Source organism: Podarcis tiliguerta, assembly GCF_965153285.1.
Source record: "Podarcis tiliguerta genome assembly, chromosome: 6".
Taxonomy (NCBI): domain Eukaryota; kingdom Metazoa; phylum Chordata; class Lepidosauria; order Squamata; family Lacertidae; genus Podarcis; species Podarcis tiliguerta.
This window is the reverse complement of record NC_139539.1, coordinates 35,332,855-35,349,819: the sequence shown is the minus strand read 5'-3', so window position 1 is coordinate 35,349,819 and position 16,965 is coordinate 35,332,855. Positions and strand designations below refer to the sequence as shown.

The 16,965-nt window shown below is 43.4% G+C and overlaps 1 protein-coding gene across 4 annotated transcripts in view; it reads right to left on the bottom strand.

The window, feature by feature from the left end:
* Positions 1-2,904: 2,904 nt before the first annotated feature.
* Positions 2,905-16,965, bottom strand: part of RHOC (ras homolog family member C) — a 29,163-nt gene continuing 15,102 nt past the window's right edge. For 2 of the 4 annotated variants that reach the window (XM_083444609.1, XM_083444610.1), the window contains exons 2-5: positions 9,041-9,198; positions 8,224-8,344; positions 6,336-6,466; positions 2,905-3,758 (exon numbers count right to left, since the gene is read on the bottom strand). In XM_083444609.1, coding sequence (XP_083300735.1) covers positions 3,585-3,758; positions 6,336-6,466; positions 8,224-8,344; positions 9,041-9,196 — 582 coding nt within the window. In that variant the 5' untranslated portion in view covers positions 9,197-9,198 and the 3' untranslated portion in view covers positions 2,905-3,584. Of the gene's footprint in view, positions 3,759-6,335; positions 6,467-8,223; positions 8,345-9,040; positions 9,199-9,422; positions 14,594-14,818; positions 14,910-16,965 lie in introns of those variants that run through there. The other 2 variants (XM_083444608.1, XM_083444611.1) reach the window with 2 other exon arrangements.

The following is a 16,965-nucleotide window of genomic DNA, read 5'->3' as shown; positions in this document are numbered from 1 at the left end:
ACAGAAGAGTAAGAACGTTGGTTTCTTCTGCAGTTCCTGGCACAACTGTGGCCATAAATACCGACAATGAATTTGCAACTAGGGGATAACCAAAGTGGTGCAGCTCTGTGGAGAGCTGTAAACTCTCAGAAGTCCTACCTGAGGAAGAATTCCCTAAAGGTTGTGGCTGTTTTCTTTCATTCTAGTGTAGTCTTACTGCTGTTGGTGCTGGCGGCACATATGCAGTTCCTTTTCTTGGATCGTGAACTGCTGCCATAATTGGTAATTTCAAAGTACAAAAGAAGACTCAAGTTTACATCTAGAACAGCTGTGACCCATTACAAACCAGTAGCACGGTCAGGGCTGCTAGTGGTACTCCAGCAAGCATCTGGCGGCCCACGGCTTCCCACCCAAGCCTTCTCTATGCACCAAAGTGAGAGGATCCTGCTCACAGAGCTCCATCTTACCGTAGCAAAATGCAAGGAACTTGGTCTTATCTGTTGCCTCACCTTGCCTAAAGAGGCCAGCCAAACTGGCTGAAGCTGCAATCCTAAGAATGTCTACTCAGAAGTAAGGCCTACTGAATTCAGTGGGGCTTACTCTGAGATAAAGGTTTAGGGCTGCAGCCTTAGTTTCACTGTGGTCTAAACCACTGAGCCCCTCGGGCTTGCTGATCAGAAGGTCGGTGGTTCGAATGCCCGCAATGGAAGAAGAGGAGTTTGGAGTGAGCTCCCGTTGCTGTGTCCCAGCTCCTGCCAACCTAGCAGTTCAAAAGCACACCAGTGCAAATAAAAAAATAGGTACCGCTGTGGCGGGAAGGTAAACAGTGTTTCCATGCGCTCTGGTTTCCATCATGGTGTGCCGTTGCACCAGATGTGGTTTGGTCGTGCTGGCCACATGACCCGGAAAGCTATCTGTGGACAAACGCCTGCTCCCTCGGCCTGAAAGCGAGATGAGTACCGCAACCCCATAGTCGCCTTTGACTGGACTTAACCGTCCAGGGGTCCTTTACCTTTATAGACAACCCAGCTCATTCCTTCAGGGTACTCAAGGCAAGGCACATGGTTCTCTCTATCTCCATTTTATCCTCCCAGCAAACCTGTGCGACAGGTTAGACTGAGAGATAGCAACTGGCCTAAAGGGGAGCTTTGTGGCTGAGTGGATGTTGGGACTCTGAGGCTGAGACCACCATTGCTGTACTGACTCTTGCTAGGAAGGTTGCAAGCTAAAAAAAAAAAAAAAAGGTTTATGGAAAGCTATGTTTGGCAAGTTCCAAGTCTATTAAATTCAACACGAGTGATCTGTAGCACTTGGGAGTACAGCAGTGTGCAAAGCAAGGAAGAGTTACAATAAATTGTTTTCTACTTTTAAAGTTACATATTGTTGTATTAATAGAGGCAGATAACTTGGTTTATCTTCTGTAAACATAGGCAAGGCATTTTAAAAGGCAGTAAAGTATTGCTTGTTCCACAGCAATGGATTTTGGAAGCCTATTGTGTTACGGCAAGAGAACCCATGATGAGTTTTCAATTAGTTAGGAAAATCGTATTTTAAAAATATAAAGTCTAGTGCCTTCTATATGAATTCTCTCTCTGATTGGGATTAAAAATATATATATTAAGAGAATGCCATTACTGTTCTCAAGCAACACAAAATTCATCCACCAGATGGCACCATCTACAGTCACATGCTTAATAGTATTTGAGGGTTGCTAATGAAGGGGGTTCCTGTCCCATGACAAGAGGTATAAAATGCACTTGAGTTCCGATTGACATGTATAAAATCAATCGTTTCTCCTACATCTTCTTCCCAGAGCCTGCTTTTTCTATCTGCAAAAAGAATTGGCCACTGTTTTATTTAGCAGTAGGGGTGGGTTAGGAGGCCAGGGGGACAAAGCCGTTAAAGTAGGATAACCCTGCCAACTTTCTTACCTTTTGCATTAGGGGGGGGACCCATTTCCATGTTCCCACCAATGCTTCATTCTTATTGCTCTGTGCTCCTTGCTCCTCCCTTCTTACCTGTGAACCACAGAATCGCTCACTCTGAAAGGAATGCACAAGGTCAGTCTACATGAGAAACAAAGCAGTTGCAGTGAGGTGATAAAAGAGTTGTCTGCCTGCCACTATCAGAATAGGTTGCCCCATGGTGTCAGATCACAGGACTGATCGCTTTTAATTTTTAAAAAGTCTTTAAGTGTTTAGGGAAAAGAGCTTAAATAGAACACCTTCCCCCCTGCTCTGCTAGCTTTCCACCTACTTTTTAAAAAATAGTACCAACTATCTGGACTCTGAAGCGAAGCAGTTCATCATTCTATGACCTTGGGATTCCTAGTACCCACCAATAAAGATAAAGGATCCCCTGACCATTAGGTCCAGTCGTGGCCGACTCTGGGGTTGCAGCGCTCATCTCACTTTATTGGCCGAGGGAGTGGGCATACAGCTTCCAGGTCATGTGGCCTGCATGACTAAGCCACTTCTGGCGAACCAGAGCAGCGCACGGAAACGCCGTTTACCTTCCCGCTGGAGCGGCACCTATTTATCTACTTGCACTTTGATGTGCTTTCGAACTGCTAAGTTGGCAGGAGCAGGCACCAAGCAATGGGAGCTCACCCCGTCATGGGGATTCGAACCGCCGGCCTTCTGATCGGCAACTCCTAGGCTCTGTGATTTAACCCACAGCGCCACCCACATCCTAATACCCACCAATACCCTTGTATTAATAGATTTACCCAAAGATAAGGAACTGAGCTGCTACACTTTATGGAATTGTGAGGAAGAAGGTAACAAGACAGATACGATGAAGCAGCTGAGAAACTTCCAACACAGGTTGACTGCCCTAGTGATGCTCAGCAGAATTAACACAGCTTCATACAGTTCAGTGTGCAGATGGACAGCCATATAGCATCCACAACAAAAAGAGTCGAGCTCAAGTTTGAATTAATTTAATGATGTGAGAATACAGTATTGCCAAAAACACAAGGCACTGCTGCTCCAAAGAGAAGCAAAGATTATTTATGACCACTACAGAGCGCAGCTCCTTAATGCGAATACAGGAGGCCATTTTGGCAAGACTTACCCCGCTTGCTTTAGCACATTTGTGGAGAGAAGCCAGTGCATTCATTTGTAAACCAGAGGCAGGCTCCACATTCTCAGATTGCAATATTCAGAAATTTAGCTTCCGTAATATGTAAGAACAGGAAGACACAAGGGTAAGCACTGGTGAATCTGTACAAAGCACTGAAGAGTAGGATTAGTAAAAAATGGGAGCAAAGAACAATACAGAGTTAGTTCAAGTACACTGCCTGCCCAATACAAAAAGGACATTGTTTATAAGCAGGATTCAGAAAGACACCTCTGGCCCTTGAGAGAGCTGGAAAAGGCAGCCTGGGCATGCAACACAGGAAGAGACCGTGTAGATGCCTATATTGTGTGTCCCAGGAAGTTTACTGTGCAGAGGGATGAAGGACATAGCCAGCATGTTAAATTTTTTATTCTAGATAGAGCTAATAGCTCCACCTCTCCACCTCGACCCCATCTGTGGGGTGCATGGAAAGGGAAAGATACACTTCAGACAGCACAGTCACATCATCTGCCAATGCACCCCTTTTACAGGAGGGGGCAACCTTTGCGCTTTTTGTTCTTCCTGACTTGCAAGGCGGCTCGAGTTGCCATTTCGAACACTTCCCGCACGCCGTCCTTCGTCTTGGCTGAGCACTCAAGGTAGCCAAAAGCATTGATCCGGTTCGCCATGTCTCTCCCTTCCTCTGGTTTCACTGGCTCCTTATGAAGACAAAAACAAAACAAAACACCACAATCCAAATTAATGAAACCTCTGCAAGGCTTGATTTAAGGAAGAACTTGAGTTTGCACAGGTGTAACATCATATCCTGGCCAAGAAAAGCAGCACAGCTCATCGCAGAAATATGGGTGGCCATTTTGGCAAGACTGAAAGGACATTCTCACATGAATTGGGGTGGGGTGGGAAGAGGACGGTCCACATATAGAAAGGCCTTTTTTATGCTCAGATATATACTCACCGTGTTTGGAAGGCCAGAGGGCTGGGCAGTGCAAATTCTGGGGCAGGGCCAGGGCCAGTGCTGTGGCCCCATTGGTGCTTTCTATATGTGGACCCCCATTCACACAACACTTTAGGCAGATTTTAGCATCCTTCCTATAGTCATACAGGGTAAGATGGGGCTTAATCTGTGTACCTGAGAACTTTGTGGTTCATGTATCTGCCCCAAGCCATCTGGATGCAAGGGAGAGAGGACAGCAAACGTGTACACATCTTAGCAAAATTTGTTATGGGTTTCTGCAGTGATCAAATATCTGGACCACTATTCCATGCTACACCCTGCAGGACACTGCCCCATCATCAATCTGAAATCTCTGCCATCTACCTTTATGGTGTCTCTGTCTTGCCCTGGTGCTAGGCTTGTCCTACTGAAAAAATCAGGGAGTCCCTCCCAAACCAGGCTCTGACTCCACTGTAGGTCTTCTGTATCTCATACGGCTTCAGGAACGCTGCTTCCAAGCAGTAGTTTTCAATCTTTTAAGAGATGAGGTCCAACTTTAACTCCAGCCTAGACCTATCTTCTTCTTCTTGTTGTTGTTACAGTACAAACTGCCTCTCTTCCCTCCCACCCCAAAATCCTTTAATCCACTTCTGGGTCTTAACCAAAGATATTGCCAAATTCAGAATTAGGAAGATTGGTGTTCATTTAGTTTTTAATCCCTTCAGCTCAAAATTCCCAGCACGAACCCACTCTGAAGTTCAGTTCACAATGGTTTCACCATCAGGTAAAACCACAGAGCAAGGAATCTTACACTCTGCACATGCCAGCCCTCCCTTTACCCTTTGGGCTGCATATACACCAAATGTTTAAAGCACATTTTATTCTCTCCCCACCCAAAGGAAATTGTGGGGACTATAGTTCACTCTTATAAAACTACATTTCCCTGCACCCTTAAACTACAATTCCCATTATTCTTTACTTTTGGGGGGTGCTTTAAATGCATGGCCTGCATGTAAACCAACACTTCCAAAAGTAGGAGCACCGAGTGTCAGTAGGAGAGACTTTTAGATTACAGCCTGAATGTTTGATAACACTCAATAGCAATGAGCTATGTAAGTTTTAACTGTCAATACCTCCAGAAGCAACTCCTTATGCACCCCTGCCGGGAAGAGATCTTACTGACCCTGCTCAGAGGCAGCTTCACCACCAGTCCTCCCCTTCGGCAATGGTTACTGTGCTGGAGGAAGTGGAAGTGGGAGCAACTTCCTGTGGACTTTCTTGTAAAAGCCCTGAATATCCTCCCAAGTATTATGAGGAATGTCAGAACTGATTAAGAGCACCATTGGAGAAGGGAACTATCTTCCAGGTGGACCAAAGATTTAGAACATGTGGCTGCAATATCAAGAAATAAGGTAACATGAAATCATAATGAAAGGTGGTAGTATCAGAGTTGTAGAGTTGGAAGCTACTCTGAGGGTCATCTAGTCCCAACACCCTGCAATGTAGAAACTCAACTAAATCCATACATAATATTCCAGAATCGAGACGCTTGCATCAACCTCCTAAAAGCAACCCAACATCTTTCTAGGAGTGCTCCACTAAAGAGCAAATGATTATTCACAAGACATTTTGTTCTCTTAATCACCAATATACTATGAGATGGGAAACTTGGGGGGGTGGTGAAGTTAGTATAACAATTCAAGTACTGACAAATCATTCTAGTTTTAAAATAATATTCTGATCTCCCAGAAAGAAAAGTGATTCCCTAAATTTCTTGTGTGAAAAATCCAGAGCATTTACAAGTTTCACCTAATACTTCAGTGTAATATTTTAAATAAGATGTATATTGCATCACACATTGTATGGAGTAGAGCACAGATCCATGTATACTATTTAATTGCATTAACTATCTAATTCTTTTTTTTTTTTTTACACACTTTTAAGTTTTTTATTTACTTTTGAAGCTTTCTCACATGATCCTGCTTGGAATAATGCTCCCTAGTTACAGAGTTTCAGAATACACAAAAGGCACTTGTTTTATCCGGAAATCTTCAGTTATCTCACCCATTTTAAGGGGTATTGGATGACTTGCTGTTTAGAAAAGGATAGGAGGGATATAGATTCTCCCCAAGAGCACTTTACTGCATAGCAGCAGCCATCAGTAATTCTGGTATGAAGAGTTCTCCAAGCTGTGGCAACAGTGGCTGCTGGTTTGAAGCCTTCCCAGAAACATCACAATGACAACATTACACAACATTATGTAAAGCAAGTGAATTATTTCTCGATACAAAAACTCCACCAAGCTTTTTTTTAAAAAAAAAATACAACAGGTTCCTCCTACCTGTTTCATCTTTGCCAGTTCCCTGCGGGTGTGATCATCATTCCGCAAGTCCTTCTTGTTCCCCACAAGGATGATGGGCACATTAGGGCAGAAGTGTTTCACTTCAGGTGTCCATTTCTCTGGGATGTTTTCTGGAAAGGCCAATCACATTCTCATGAACCAGGTCAGGCCATGAAATAAAAGCCCTCCTCCCAATGAAGGACAGATTCGCAGGTATAATAATCCCATGGCACTTAAAAAGGAAGCTGCTTGAGACCTCTTCAAAACAGGCCATCCCCAGATCCAGTTTGTTGCCAAAAGCAAGACTGGATACAATGAGAGTCCTATTTCCAGAGCCCTGGCCAGCACATGGCTGAGAGCCTGCTCTCCCTACCACACCCTGTAGCAGCTGAAAGGGAACACTGAACTCCCTATGCCATTGAAAGAAATAAAGTGACTGGGAATATGGGAAAGCTCTCCTCACATAAATCCCAGAGCCACAGCAAAAAATCCCCGGAGACGTGGGCAAAGATCAGTTTCAGAGAGACAGAACACCACACAGAAGGAGCTGTGCAGAAAAGTTCAAAGCATTTCCCAGCACACACACTTCCCTGCAGAATCCAGCTATGACAAATACTGTCATCATTATTAAGTCTATTGCGCTAGCAGATGCCCAAGGAGTCAACGCAGTTTAGTAGTTGTGTAAGGTCCAGTTAACTGTTTGCCCTCAAATGCAGAGGCAAGATCCTATCATCACCCTCCAGCCAACAAGATGCTGTTTAACACAGAACTGCTCTAACATGGGCCTTGCTGGTTATATCCTGCATCATCTGCCAAACCCGTACACGTATCTATGTGTAGAGGCTGTTTAAAAGTGTCACTACCTGGAGTTTTAGAGGCAAAACGTTATCTGTTAAAATGTGACAATACTGCGGTCCATAAAGTCCTATGAATAAATTCCTAGTTAGAAATAGTACTCCTGATTCTCGATTGTGCATTCAAAGGCAGTGGTTACTGGAATAAGGTTTCCCCTTTTTCAAGTGAGAAAAATATTGCAAGCAGCCAAATGTGTTTGAAAAGCCCCTGGATAACAGGGCAAGGCAGCTGCTTTCATGTATAGACCAGTAGGCCTTTATTTATTACCTACTTATCTCATTTTTGACTTGTCCATGATCAAACAAGGTGAGGTACCTCAAACAATATAAAATAAAACCAGCGACAATTTCAACAAAATTATTAACACATGAATCAGTCGTATAACCTCTGTTCTTCCTTGTTTGTTCTACGATCCAAACTTGAATCCAGGTCTTTTATGGGGGGGGGAGGGAGAGAGAGAGGCCAGGGGTTCCCCACCACTGATCTTGCTCAATGTCTGCTGGCTCTCCAGCAATGTCTTTTCCATCTACTGCCACTGACCATTTTAATTGAAGATGCCAGAAATTAGACTTACAGTCACCTACTCAAAAAAATGTACTTTACATTGAGTTATGGCACTTCCCTTAATATTCTCAGACCACTGCAACAGTTGTGGAAAATGCTGGGAACTGTAGTTTAAGGGTGCTGGGAAATGTAGCTCTGCAAATGACCTCCTAACAACTCTAAGCACCCTTAATAAACTACAGTTCCTGTGATTCTTTGCAGGAGGCTATTATCCTTAAAGTGTGCTTTAAATATCTGGTGTGAATGTGACCAATGTTTCCCAAAATAGCCATTGCTTATCTGGATCCTGCAGGGACTGGAAGAATCACTACTTTGAAAGCTAAATTAGGTGTTTCAGCTTTCCCAACCCACCCACTCACAGAGTTCCCTTGTATCCTGTGGGTGAGGCCATGAGCAACCAAATGGGCCGTATCACATGCTCTGTGTCCTCACGGCCTCTTACCTCAAGCCTAGAGTGCCATAGCCTTACCTAAGCTGTCTGGACTATCAATGGAAAAGCACATGAGGATAACATCTGTGTCTGGATAAGAGAGGGGCCGTAGCCTGTCATAGTCTTCCTGCCCAGCCGTGTCCCAAAGGGCCAGCTCCACCTGGAGAGACAGAAGGAAGTTTATATCAGTGAGCAGGAGCATCAATACCACTCTGGATAATAAATAAAAGCAAACAGGAAAACAGACCCCTTTTTCTTTCTCTCCCCATAGTACATCTTGCTTAACAGGCAGCTTTAAAGGCAACCTGGCACAACATCTACCCTAATTAAACTGCCTGAGCCCAGGAATTGATTATGGCCATTATCCAGTGTGTTTTATAGGACTGCAGCGCTACCCTCAAGGGTGCCACCAAACGGTGTCAGATGATCATGAAGCTGTCAGGAGAGGCCAGGTCCAAACACAGCTCACAGCAACATCCCTCCTAACCAACGTGGGACGGTCCGTTACAGGATGTGCAGACTCAGAGAGATAACAGCATGACATTGATACCACTTTAGAACAGTTCTACTGAAGTTACTGTAAACCTTTATTGAGTATTTATGATATGGACAGTACACAGCTTGGCCCAAAGGGAAAACCTAACTTGAGGCAGGAGAGGGGACGAATAGGATGAAATAAGGGTTTTGGCAACAGGTGACAGAGGTGGGCAAGAACATTTTAAAGGGATTGGTGTCAGAAGGAGCAGCATGAAGTTCAGCACTCAGGGATGAACTGCAACAGAAACTGACGTGATATTTAGTTGGGGTTAAAAGCATATGTATGCTCAAAGGTGCTCTTGTTAGCAGAAAGAGTTACCTGTTTCCCATCTACTTCAATGTCAGCAATGTAGTTTTCAAAGACGGTTGGCACATAAACCTCTGGGAATTGGTCCTTACTGAACACAATCAGCAGGCAGGTCTTCCCACAAGCACCATCTCCAACAATCACCAGCTTTTTCCGAATCGCTGCCATGCCTGCAGAAAGAGAAAGAATGCTAGATATGAAACGCAGATCATGAAGATGCTGGAATCCTACAACAGGGGTGGACAAAAAACAGTTAGGGATCTACTAGTAAATTTCTTGGTGATTAGCAGGGTATTGGCAAACGTTTCTGACTCCCCATTGTTTAATGATAAGCAACAGCAAAACAACTTTTTCTACCCAAGTTAGGCTGCTAAAATAAAGATAAGCTACTAACCAGGAGTGGACTTTCATGTGAAGGGTTGGTGGCCTCAATTGTGTTCCAATACTGGAGGCAAATTCCTCAGCTTAGAATGCGCTCAGAGGCACCTTGTTCTTTAATTCTAACTGTTTGTCTTTTGCACTTAGCTCTGATGGGTAAATCTTAAGGCTCTAATAAAAACCCAAAGCAGATTGGACAAACCCCAAGCCTGCTCACCCTTATACTACTGGATAGATGATAACTCCTTGCAGGCAAGGCATATTCTGTGCCCAATATAGGGCAACTCTTTATCAAGAAAAACTAAATCTTACAATCACAATGAATTGTGAAAAAGCAAACAAGTAATCAGGCGCTATAGCACCCTTATATTTCAGAGTGGCCTGAAAATCCCTCCTGCTACCATGCAGCATAAGGAAGTTCATTTTAAAATGTCACAAGTACTTTCCTGATCACCTCACAATTCAAAAAAGCCACAATTTCTTTGACTGTCTCACTGACTTCACTTGCAAGAACATGGCTGGGCTACATTTCAGAACAGATGTATAGATTAGCTACAAAAACCACAAAAATGTCACTGCACACCAGACTTTCTGCGGGTTTCAATCCAGCGGAAGTTATTTTAGAAACCATAAAGTGCGCCTGGAGAGCACAGTGATGCAACAGAAACAACACTCAACATGAATAAGCATTTATACTCAAGAAAGGTCCAGCTGAAAATTTCAAAATATTTAGACGGCAATATTGTGCAAGCAAGGAAAAAGAATTATCCTTATGACTTATAACATGTATCACTGCCTTTGCTGGACAAACATTCTGAGTATTATATATTACTGCCCTTCCCTTCCCCAGCTTCAATTTTTTGAAGCTGCCCTCATTCATGAGGTTTTTTGGGGGAGGGGGTTTCAACCCCAAATCTGCACCTATTGGATTTTGGGGTATTATGCTAAAGGCACTGGTGGACTGTGCTGGGGAGTGAGGGGAGAAGAGAGGAGAATGTTGCTGTTTGGAGCAGAGCCAACCAAGGGATTCCATGGGGAATTCCAAGGGATGTGTGTAAGCACATTCACAGCACAGGAAGCTGCAGCCAGATCTCCTCTAGCAACATTTCACCCTGCATACCTAAGCAATGCTCCAAGATAGAGCTGGTGTGGGCTCCAAGTACAAGGATAGCCAAAAGTCATTCTGAAGACTGGAAGTCCTGTACTAAGTTTTGCCCGCACTCTTGCCTTACAAACCAAGAAAATCACACAGGTGTCTAAATTAGGCACCTGCAAACAGAAGGGAGATCAGTGATGCAGCAGAACACCTGCCAGGTTAAAAAAAGGCGAAAACACCTGGGATATGAATGTTTCAGAGGCTCGGCATTTGAAGTTCAAAGAACTATAGTGCTCGATTTGTCTGGATTTGTCTGCTGGATTAAATACTCTTGCAACAGAAGCCAGTGTACTTCCCTGGCCATTACACACACAAACCCCAACAGAAACTCCTACAACACAGGGGAAAGTACCAAGTATAATCAAGACTTGTGTCATAAATAGATTAACTAATTAGATTCAGCTTCAAAAAGCAAGATGAAGTCCTCATCCATTTGTTCAGCAGGGGAGCAATAAGCATTCCTCCTACTCTGCCTGAAGCCAAGCTTACTATCAAGAAGGTTGCATCTGGAACATTTTGCCATAAACCTAGACCTCCAGAATACGTGCAGTATTGCACTCCTTTCTCAGCCACCAGACTTCTCAGGGGCAGAAGTTGTACAACTTTTATAATCTCCGGGGTTAAGACGACTGTGCTGTTTAGCATTCTGACAGTAAAAAAAGGATGGAGTGTTAACAGGGCTGAATTTAAGACTTTCTAGAGTCCTCAATTCTTCAGAATTAATACCTCGATTCAGCCAGCAGACACAGAATATGTCAGGAGTGAATGCTTTGTCATAAGACTTGCTAATTTGGAACAAACCCTGCCTGATGTATAGATGTCACAAGCCCTAACGCAAGACTATACAGTCTAGAGGTAATGATTTACACAAAGGCACAAGCATCAACCCACATGAAGGGGGGAAACACACCCAATTCTAGGTTGTTTAAACAATAAAACTAAACCTGAATCTAGTATTCAACTATCTGAGACATTTCTCCAGCTCCCCAGTCATGAAACTGCTAATACCGTAATTGTTGGTTGGCATCTGTCTGTCTCAGGATACAGTGGAAGAGTACATCTTCAGGGGTTAAGTCAAACTGTTGGAGAGCTACGGCGCCTGCTGTGGCTGTAGAGACCGATATGGGAGAGACATGTTTTGTTGCAGCTGGGGCAGATGAAGGCATCCAGTTGTGCTGATGCAGATGTGCCATGGTATTTCTTCTCTCTCTGCTCCTCCCAGCAGTCATTCCTCCTCCTCTGGTCACTGCTATGGATATACAACCTGACTGTCTCCAGGTTTTTTGTGTGTGTCATTTACAAACAACATTTCTTGGGTAGGAACCTGTCACAATTTTCTCTTGGAATGGAGACATTGCCTGGTTCAACAGACCCCCATCACTCCTTGAATGGATGTACACACCATCTTCAGTCAAGCTGAAGGCATAGGAGAGTAACAGGGAGAAGAATATGCCCAAGAGAGTTGGGGCAAGAACACAGCCCTGTTGCACACGGCTCTTTATAGGGAAGGCATCCAAGGATGAGCCGTAATGTTGTTGTTGTTTAGTCGTTTAGTCGTGTCTGACTCTTCGTGACCCCATGGACCAGAGCACGCCAGGCACTCCCGTCTTCCACTGCCTCCCGCAGTTTGGTCAAACTCATGCTGGTAGCTTCGAGAACACTGTTCAACCATCTCGTCCTCTGTCGTCCCCTTCTCCTAGTGCCCTCCATTTTTCCCAACATCAGGGTCTTTTCCAGGGAGTCTTCTCTTCTCATGAGGTGGCCAAAGTATCAGAGCCTCAGCTTCATGATCTGTCCTTCCAGTGAGCACTCAGGGCTGATTTCCTTAAGAATGGAATGCCTTTATACAAATCTATGGTGACACCACACTTGGAATATTGTGTACAATTCTGGTTGTCCTTTATTTCAAAAAGGATGCTATAGAATCAGAAAAGGACAAGAGATTATCTGGGGCTAGAGTTAATTCTTGGGGAGTGGAAAAGGTTACATCTGAGGCTTTTTAGTTGTCTTGTTTTTTGTTTTGTTTTTAAAGACAAGAGTAGGATACGCTTGACATTTATATACATGTTCTAAGTTTACTAACTGCATTTATATTTTCCCCAACAACAAAATGTTTTCTGGATGGCTTCCAATGAAGGAAAAACAAATGCATATAAAAATAAAAACGAAACCAATAACCATAAAATCTAAGAACATAAAACCAGCAGCCAGAGGATAAAAGCAACCTAACAAAAACTCACAGCAATACCATAATTCTGAAAGTTTTAAAATGTGTGATAATATCGAGCCATAAAATCGACACTGAAGCTAAAAAGGTTTAAGAGCCTGATAAAATAGAAAGATCTTCACCTGGTGATGAAACACTGACTAGAGCATAGCTGTCGGGTGAGCCAAGCAAGCATCGTGTGGAGAAAGCACATAGAGAATAGACATTTTGTTCTCCCCTCTCTCCTAATACTAGAACCCGGGGTCAGCCAATGAAGCTCAGTGGTGAGAGATTCGAGACAAGCAAAAAGAGGCACACAGCACAGAACCAGACAATGGAACTCTCCACCACAAGATGGCTTTCCTACAATCAGGTGGTATATGTTACATAAATATATCATAAACCCAAATAAAATATCTCCAAGCAGGGATATTCCTAGATTATGTAACACCCTATTTCGTACCTTGGCCCTGATTCATGTTATCTACTGTATCATGACTGGATAGATCTGTAAAGTTGCTTTCACAGTACAGCATATTAATATCTGCCTTTATGCTATTTTGCCATGACAAATCAATTCAACACAAGTTATTCTAGGGTGCAAAACAACAACAACAAACAACCCTCTCAGGAAAGACCAGAACTTTATGTGTTTGTTCTAAATAACAACATTTTGCCATAATTCTTGCATAGCAGGCTTTACTTTAACTGATGTGCTTCAAATTAGGACAATCTCTTGTGTCCTTTTTTAAAACATACATACATACATACATACTGTTATGTACTGAAGTTCTCACCCTGGGCCAGCAGGGGGATACTGTAGATAGTTATGCAAATAAGGGATCGAAAGTGACGTTCAGTGATTGGATAGTTTTAGAAAATTGTTACAGTTACATTGTACTGGAGCTCTATATAAGCAGGCTGACTGAACCCTTCAGTTCAGTTCTGTTCTGGCCTGTGAATAAACAAGAGCTGTTTGAAGAATCACATTCACCCACAACTTAACACATACATGCTTCTCTATGTGGTGGGGAGAATTAGCATGTAGACAACTATACAAACATGAATACCCCCCTCCCAAATCTCACGAAGTCGTCTGAGGTGCAATGGGAGGAAACAGATGCAGGTACTGTTCACAACACTTCACCTGACTACTTTGAACCCATAAACATTGAATGGAAGGAGGAGACTTCCAAGTGTTATGGTTGGCTAAAAGAGGGAAGACTTGAAAAAATCAGAGCATATCCATATTGATAAGCAGCTTGTTCTCAGATACAAAGCCAACAGGAGCTAAATATTTTATTCATCACATTCAGCCTGCAGTCAGTGGATAAAACAGATGGGATCATCGCTCTTAAGATACTGCCAGTTAAATGTGGAGAATTGAATATCATTCCTTTTCACCCAGCCTACTGCAAGAAATTATTCCAGAGATGGGTCTGGCATTTGTCATCCATATAACACTTTTATTGAGCAAAGTGTTTTATAAACCTCATTTCATTCGTCCTCAGCTGGCCTTTCAGGGTGGTTATTTACATTTTATGGTTAAAAAATGCAGGCAACTTTATTGCTTAACCACTGGTCTTTACAATAATAAAAATAATAAAAGCACAGTTTGGAGCACACAACATAAAGCCTTCTTAAAAACTCATAAAAACCAGTAGTCCGTTGTAATGCAGGCATACAAAGGAAAATTATGGACATGGACATGGCTACAGCAGAGAATCTATGACTACCCTTGGGACTCGAATCTGAATCTTCAGTGATCCAATTTATTGGCGGTTTTAAAGCAGAGGTTGGATGGCCATGTACCAGGGATTCTTTAGTTGTGCTTCCTACAAGGGGTTGGACTAGATGACCCCTGGGGTTCCTTACAACTCTACAATTCTTTTGTTCTACTAATTTCAGAGATATAGGAAGGGGTAAGATGTTTAGAATAATTGACCTATTAAAATATTCATTTTAAAAAGTGTGCCCCATATATATATATGCAGTGAAACACATATCAAACAGCTAATGTAGATGCAAAGACAAAAATGTTTTAACTTGCCTTTTGGAGGGTAAGCGGGAGAGCGCCAAACAGAATACATCTTGACACTGTGAGGTTACCTTTTGTGGCTTGGGATGGGGGGGGGGGGCGTTGGACAGCTCTGGCAAACATAGGTGATATGTTGCCATAGGAACTCATTGTTAAATCACTGTCCTGAATGACTAGGCAATAATTGAAAGCAGGCAAGAGGCATGCCTCTCTCCTCACCCCTTAGCTACAGAGGATGTCATCTAGCGGCTTTGAAGTGTGTGTTTAAGTAAGCACAGCCTGCAGTGAGGAATTCTGGATTCTAGAAACACAGGGTGCTGGCAGTCTCCCTCAAGATCTGGTGTGGGAGAAGTGGGGTGCTGAAGTGCTCGAGCTCTGTGCTTCCACCCATTCGCAACTTGTGTACATGCAAGCATTACAAAGATCTCCTTCCTTTCCTTCATTTTGTTTGACCCCACTTTTTTACAATCCAACCCACCCAACCATATACAGTGGTACCTCAGGTTAAGTACTTAATTCGTTCCGGAGGTCCGTTCTTAACCTGAAACTGTTCTTAACCTGAAGTACCACTTTAGCTAATGGGGCCTCCTGCTGCCGCTGTGCTGCCAGAGCACGATTTCTGTTCTCATTCTGAAGCAAAGTTCTTAACCCGAGGTAATATTTCTGGGTTAGCGGAGTCTGTAACCTGAAGCGTATGTAACCCGAGGTACCACTGTACAGTGGTACAACAACCTGGTACCTCAGGTTACAAACGCTTCAGGTTACATACGCTTCAGGTTACAGACTCCGCTAACCCAGAAATAGTGCTTCAGGTTAAGAACTTTGCTTCAGGTTGAGAACAGAAATTGTGCTCCCGTGGTGCAGCAGCAGCAAGAGGCCCCATTAGCTAAAGTGGTGCTTCAGGTTAAGAACAGTTTCAGGTTAAGTACAGACCTCTGGAACGAATGAAGTACTTAACCCGAGGTACCACTGTATACGGATATGGGCAGCCATATAAATTTTATTAATTACTTACGACTGCTAAAATGAGCTGCTATCTTCCTGGCACCTCCTTTAAGGTACATACAGAACAGAACTAGGCCTCCCTAGAGGTAAATAACAAATCCCCCAAATAGTGATATAGTGGCATTGATTTGCTATCCTCTTTTTCCTTAGCTCATGATCCACAGTGCAAATGAAGCAAGTTGTATTTGTAGGTCTCTTGCTGCTTATTTTTTGCATGAATGGAATGTGGGAAGCACCCTTGGGTTGCTAAGGGAAATCACCATGTCTGAACATTTTGTTGGTTAGCACAAGGTTACCAGATTTTTTTCAATGAATCCAGGGACACTTTTCAACTTCAATGGATTTTGTATGGGGACTGGTTTGTAAATCCGGGGACTGTCCCCGGGAAACGGGGACGTCTGGGAACCTTAGGTTAGCATTTATAACAATACTTGGAGCCAAGATACTGGGACCTTTGACTGGCACACTCATAAGACTACTACTTCAGAGCAGCTATGGGACTGAACCAGAAGGGAAGCACACAAATTGGGAATTGGGAATTTATGAGTCTGTTCAAGCTGGAGGTATGGGGTGGCTTAAGGGGTAACAAAGGGTCATCTTGAATGAACTCTATGCAAGTTTATTTGACGTTTTCAGCAATCATATCTCTATGATGGTTTGGTATAAAACACTGGCCAGAGGTTGAAGACAAATGTCTTTGTTACTGATAACTTATATATTCCCTCACATCCTTAGCCCCATACCTGGTGTTAGGGGAAGGGAGAGACAAACTGGGTGAAGAGCTAAAGACTTTTCTTGCTGACAGATTGCTCTAATAGCAGACACAGTCAAAAGATGGATTATAAGAAATGTAGTTAATTGCATATGGGTTCTACAGTGCAATATGCATCTAATTAGTAAAGGTAAAGGGACCCCTGACCATTAGGTCCAGTCGTGGCCGACTCTGGGTTTGTGGCGCTCATCTCGCTTTATTGGCCGAGGGAGCCGGCGTACAGCTTCCGGGTCACGGAAACACTGTTTACCTTCCCGCTGGAGTGGTACCTATTTATATACTTGCACTTTGACGTGCTTTCAAACTGCTAGGTTGGCAGGAGCAGGGACCGAACAATGGGAGCTCACCCCGTCACAGGGATTCAAACCGCCAACCTTCTGAT